The following is a 5740-nucleotide window of genomic DNA, read 5'->3' on the forward strand; positions in this document are numbered from 1 at the left end:
CCCTCGGGCAGCAGCTCTTCCCACCCTGCTGTCCCGTGGGTCCCTCCTCCATGGGGTCAGTCCTTCAGGGATGAGTTGACCTGGCCTGGGTCCCCCACAGGGGCCACGAGTCCTGCCCGGGAAAAACCTGCTCCAGCCTGGGCTTCCCTCTGCATGGGCTGCAGGTCCCTGCCAGGACCTGCTCCATCCTGGGCCTGCCCCGGGGTCACAGCCTCCTTCCTGCATCCCCCTGATCCAGCCTGGGAGCCTCCAGGGGCTGTAGTGGAGTCTCTGCACCCCAATGCTCCCCCAGGGGCTGTGGGGCCTCAGCTCTGGTGCCTGGAGCACCTCCTGCCCCTCCTTCTGCACTGCCCTTAGGGTCTGCATTGCTGTTCCCATGTTCTCACTCCGCTCTTCCCTGGCTGCAATTCCTTCTGGCCCTAAATCTGTTATCCCAGAGCTGTTCCTGTTGCTCCTGATGGGCTCGGCCTTGACCAGCAAGTCCGTCCTGGAGCAGCTGGCATTGGCTCCACGGGGCAGGGGAAGCTTCTGGCAGCTTCCAACAGAAGCCACCCCTGGAGCCCCCCCGCTACCAAAACCCACCCACAGAAACCCACTCCACCCAGTGCCTTCCACTTGCCCCAGGATGGTCCCAGTTCCCATCAGTGTGATCCCAGTCACTCCCAGTTGATGCCAGTTGCCTCCAGCATGCACTCTGTCACTCCCAGTTACTCCCAGTTGCTTCCAACATGATCCCAGTTGCTCCAAGAATGTTCCCAGTTGACTTCCTGCATGGCCCCACTGTCTCCCAATTCCCCCCTGCGTAGTTCCAGTCAATCCCAGTTTGATCCTGGTCCCTTACAGTCACTCCCACTATGATCCCAGTCACTCCCAGTCAATCCCAATAGGATCCAGTTTCCCCCAAGGTGGTCCCAGTTGCTCCCAGCCCCCTCCAGGATGGTTCCTTTCCCTCTCAGGGACTCCCAGTCTGAGTCCAGGATGGCCCCAGGTACTTTCAGGCACTGCCTGGACGATGTCATTTGTCCCCTGCATGCTCCCAGTTGCTCCCAGTATGAGTCCAGTCACCCCCAGTAAGATCCTAGAAACTTCCAGACACTTCCAGTATGAAGCCAGTTTGATCCCACTCATCCCCAGTATGGCTGCAGTCCCTCCCACACACTCCCAGTATTATTGCAGTCACTCCCAGTAAGCCCCATCAGGACCCCAGCAGGGGCCCAGCTGCTCCCACTATGATCCCAGTTGCCCCCTTCACCCCTACTCTGGTTCCAGTCACTCCCAGAATGATCCCAATCCCTCCCAGCCACTCCCAGTATATCCCAGTTGCCTCCAGCATGCTCCCAGTCAGTCCCAGTATGATCCCAGTCTCTTCTAGTAGGATCCAAGTTACTCCCTGCATGGTCCCAATTGCTCCCAGTCACTGTAATTCCAGTCCCTCACAGTCCCTCCCAGTATGACTCCAGTAGGATCCCAGTGACACCCATTATGGTGGCAGTCACAGCCAGGATGAACCCAGACATTCCCTGTCACTCCCAGTATAAAGCCATTTGCCCCCAGCAGGGTCCCACTTGCTCCCACTCACCCACTACAGTTCCAGTCCCTCCCAGTAGGATCCCTGTCACTCCCAGTCTCTCCCAGTCGACCTCAGCCTGCTCCCAGTTACTCCCAGTATGCTCCCCGTCAGTCCCAGTATGATCCCAGTCACTCCTGGTCTCTCCCAGTATATCCCAGTTGCCCCCAGTGTGGTCCCACTCACTCCCAGTTGCTCCCAGTAGCTTCCAGTATGATCCCAGTTGCTCAGCCACTCTCAGTCATCCACAGTGTGGTCCTAGTCACTCCCAGTATGATTCCAGTCACCTCCAGTATATTCCAGTTGGGCCAACATGGTCCCAACTGCCCTCAGAATGCTCCCAGTCACTCCCAGTATGACCCCAGCCACCTTCACTGTGGGCTCAGTTGCACCCAAGATGGTTCCAGTTGTGCCCAGCATGGTCCCAGTTGCTCCCAGTGGGATCCTAAGAGCTCCCAGTTGCCCCTAGCATAGAACCAGCTGCTCCCAGTATGATCCTAGTCTGATCCCAGTATGAGTCCAGTCACCTCCACTATGATCCCAGGAACTTCCAGACACTTCCAGTATAAAGCCAGTTTGATCCCACTCATCCCCAGTATGGCTGCAGTCCCTCCCACACACTCCCAGTATTATTGCAGTCACTCCCGGTATGATCCCAGTACGACCCCAGTAGGGGCCCAGGTGCTCCCAGTATGATCCCAGTTGCCACAGTTCTGGTTATTGGGGGGCAGCTTCCCAGTTCTCCCCAGTCCCGGTTATTGGGGGGCACTGGGGGGGTTAATTGGAGGATCCCAAGGGGTGGAGCCGAGTTTGGGGGGCAGAGCTGGCCCTGAGATGGATCAGGAATGGGGACCCCGCTGTGTTCCCCCCGTGTCACCCCGCTCTGGGGGGCTTTGGGAGGGCACCTGCCCCTCAATAGGCACCCAGCTCACCCCAAAAGGTGCTGGGAGCCCCCAAAACCTCCCCAAAGCCTCTCAAGGACCCCCAAACACACTCAGAGTCCACCCAGGACCCCACCCAACCCCTTTTCTGGGGGGGCTTCTCTGGGCACTGGTGGTGCTGGGAGCCCCCCCGGCTGTGGGCAAGGAGCTCTCGGGTGAGCGGGGGGTGGGAAGGGGGAGGTCGGTGGGAAAAGGGGGGTCAGAGGGGATAAAAGGGGTGGTGAGACCCCAAACTGAGTGGGAGGGGAGTGGGACCCCCCAAAAGTAGAGGGGGAGGGGGACTGAGGTTAATGGGAAATGGGTGGAGAGGTGAGAAGAGTGGGGAAAGGGCAGAGTGGGACCCCTAAACTGAGCATGAGGGGGCTGGGGAGTGGGGGGATGATGTAGAAGGGGTGTGGAAAAATGTCGGGATTGGGACCACAAAACTGATCTTGGAGGGGCTGGGGATTGAAGGGACAATGGAAAAGTGGAAGGAAAAGGGAGAACGGTGGAAAACGGGGGTGGTCTGGAAGGTCCAATGATCCTATGGAGGTCTTTGGGCCCAAAAGTGCTGGGAAAGCGGGGTGCCCCCTGAGCTCCCAACTGACTGTGGGGTGCTGGGGCTGCTGGATCCAATCTCAGCCTTGTGTTATGCCAACACTTTCAGTTTAGAGAAATTACAGAGGTGGGACTGAACCACTTTTGTCCCCCAGGTTTTAATAATAGTAAATCAAATCTATTGATAGAAATAAACTATTTAGGGTTACAAATCATCAGACAAAAGCTCTTCATCAAATTTATGTACTCCAAATAGAAACACTAAAACTACCAGTAGTAATGGCCAGTCTTCGTGAGCGAAGATCCGGGGAAGGTCTTTCCACCTTCCAGCCTGCGCATTGGATTTTTTAGGTGAGACACAGTGTGCGCGGAACTGAGCCCACCCTTTAATCCTAAGGTTCATCTGCCGGGGCCAAGCAACCTTGGACGGTGGCAGCGAGGTCCTTAGGACTTAGGTGGATTGCCTTTTAAGGGCTAACGAGCCCCACCTGCCCGGGAGTGGCCCTGACCGGGAATCGAACCCGGGTCTCCGCGGTGATAGCGCGGCGCCTTTACCCCTAGACCACCAGGGGCTCCACCAGTAGTAAAAGGATAAGACAGGACAGTGCTCTACCCTAAAGCAATTGTTGAACCAATTCTACTTATGCTGGCACCAAAGAAAGAATTAGGAATTAGAGAGGGATGGAATTTCCCCAGACCAACACTCATGGGAAGATCTCTGCTTTCAACCTCCAGCACTGACCTTGGGGGGTCCCCAGCCAAGGCAGGAATCTCCACACACCCCCCAAGAAGGGTTCTGTTGGCACAACCTGCCCCTGGCGAAGGGGACTGTCCCTTTCTGGTAGAAAGGGATGGACTGACAGTCCCTGGACTCCAGGGGTTGCCTCACCATCAGGGGGGTCATCTGGGGTGGGAGCAGCGGCCAAAGCTCTTCCCGCAGTCAGGGCACTCGTGGGGTTTCCCTTAGCAGTGGGTCTGTTGGTGTCTGGTCAAGTGGGAGCTGTTGGTGAAGCTCTTCCCACACTCCCCACACTTGTAGGGCCTCTCCCCGGTGTGGATGTGCCGGTGGATGACGAGAGTGGAGTTCAGGTTGAAGCTCTTCCCGCAGTCGGTGCAGTGGAAGGGCCTCTCCTCTTTGTGTATCCGCTCATGGACGAGGAGAGTTGAGCTGCGCTGAAAGCTCTTCCCACATTCCAAGCACTTGTAGGGCCGTTCCCCGGTGTGGATGAGCTGGTGCTTGCAGAGGTTGGAGCTGTTCCTGAAGCTCTTCCCACATTCCCTACAAGTGTAGGGCCGTTCCCCAGTGTGGATGTGCTGGTGCCTGAGGAGTCTGGAGTTGTCCCTGAAGCTCTTCCCACATTCCCTACAAGTGTAGGGCCGTTCCCCAGTGTGGATGTGCTGGTGCCTGAGGAGTCTGGAGTTGTCCCTGAAGCTCTTCCCACATTCCCTACAAGTGTAGGGCCGTTCCCCAGTGTGGATGTGCTGGTGCCTGAGGAGGTGGTTGCTCTGCCTGAAGCTCTTCCCACATTCCAAGCACCTGAAGGGCTTCTCCCTGCTGGGAGGCTGCTCAGGGACCACCAGCTCGGAGCTCCGGCTCAAGCTCCGGCCGCCTTCCCGGCACAGGACGGGTCTTTCCTCCTCAGAGCTCCCTGGGCTGGCTTTGCAGCCCCTCCTCCGGGGGCATCTCCGGGCCTTTTCCTCCCCGCTGCCTTCCTGCGCCGGGGAGCCCTTCAAAACGGCCTCTCCCACCAGGCTCTGCCGGGGGGATTTGTCCTCCGTGCTCTCCGTCCTCAGCTCAGGTCCTGGGGCAGGAAGGAAGAAGGACAGGATTTGCCTCCGGCCCAGAGGGAGGGCCAAGGACATCCCCCCAATTCTGGCCCCTACAGGCACCATAAGACAGGGCCAAAGGGGCACTGACTTCCTCCTCACCTGCCTGGGGGGCCTGCGGCAGTTTCCTCTTCCTCTCAGCAGCCTCCTCCATCTGCCCAAACTTTGGGAAGGACAAATCCTGCTGGGGGGAAAACAAGGGCTGAGTGCGTTGGTTTGGGGGTTCCTCCTGGCCATGTCCATCTCCAGAACTCACACAGCATCCTGGGACCATAGAAACCTCCAAAACACTGAGATTCAGCCGAAGAAATCCTAGCCAGGAGCTCCTCCTCTCTGGCCTCTACACTTCGGGATTCTGGAGGTCCCCCCTGTCCGGGCTGCTGAGAGTCCCGTGTGTATTTGAGGTCTCCCCTCTACGGGGTCATAGAATCATAGAATCATAGAATAGATTGGGTTGGAAAAGACCTCCAAGATCATCAAGTCCAACCCCTGATCCAACTCTAATTACTATATCACGGCACTAAGGGCCATATTCAATCTCTTTTTAAAAACTTCCAGGGATGGTGAATCCACCACCTCTCTGGGCAGGCCGTTCCAATGCCTGATCACCCTCTCTGTAAAGAATTTCTTCCTAACGTCTAACCTAAACTTCCCCTGGCAGAGCTTGAGCCCATGTCCCCTTGTCATGTTGTTGGTTGCCTGGGAGAAGAGACCAACCCCCACCTGGCTATAACTTCCCTTCAGGTAGTTGAAGAGAGTGATGAGGTCACCTCTAAGCCTTCTCTTCTCTAGACTAAACAATCCCAGCTCCCTCAGCCTCTCCTTAAAGGACTTGTGCTCAAGTCCCTTCACCAACCTGGTTGCTCTT

At 57.0% G+C, this 5740-nt stretch overlaps 1 protein-coding gene across 1 annotated transcript; it reads right to left on the reverse strand.

The window, feature by feature from the left end:
• Positions 1-3780: 3780 nt before the first annotated feature.
• On the reverse strand, positions 3781-4844 carry ZNF623 (zinc finger protein 623; the record flags this gene model as incomplete). Its single annotated transcript, XM_050331152.1, has 1 exon — positions 3781-4844. A coding segment is annotated over one exon (836 nt), but the record flags the coding sequence as incomplete, so codon positions are not given.
• Between the last annotated feature and the right edge of the window lie 896 nt (positions 4845-5740).

Source organism: Myiozetetes cayanensis, unplaced genomic scaffold (genome assembly GCF_022539395.1).
Source record: "Myiozetetes cayanensis isolate MyiCay16 unplaced genomic scaffold, myiCay2020 scf486, whole genome shotgun sequence".
In the NCBI taxonomy this organism is placed as follows: Eukaryota; Metazoa; Chordata; class Aves; order Passeriformes; family Tyrannidae; genus Myiozetetes; species Myiozetetes cayanensis.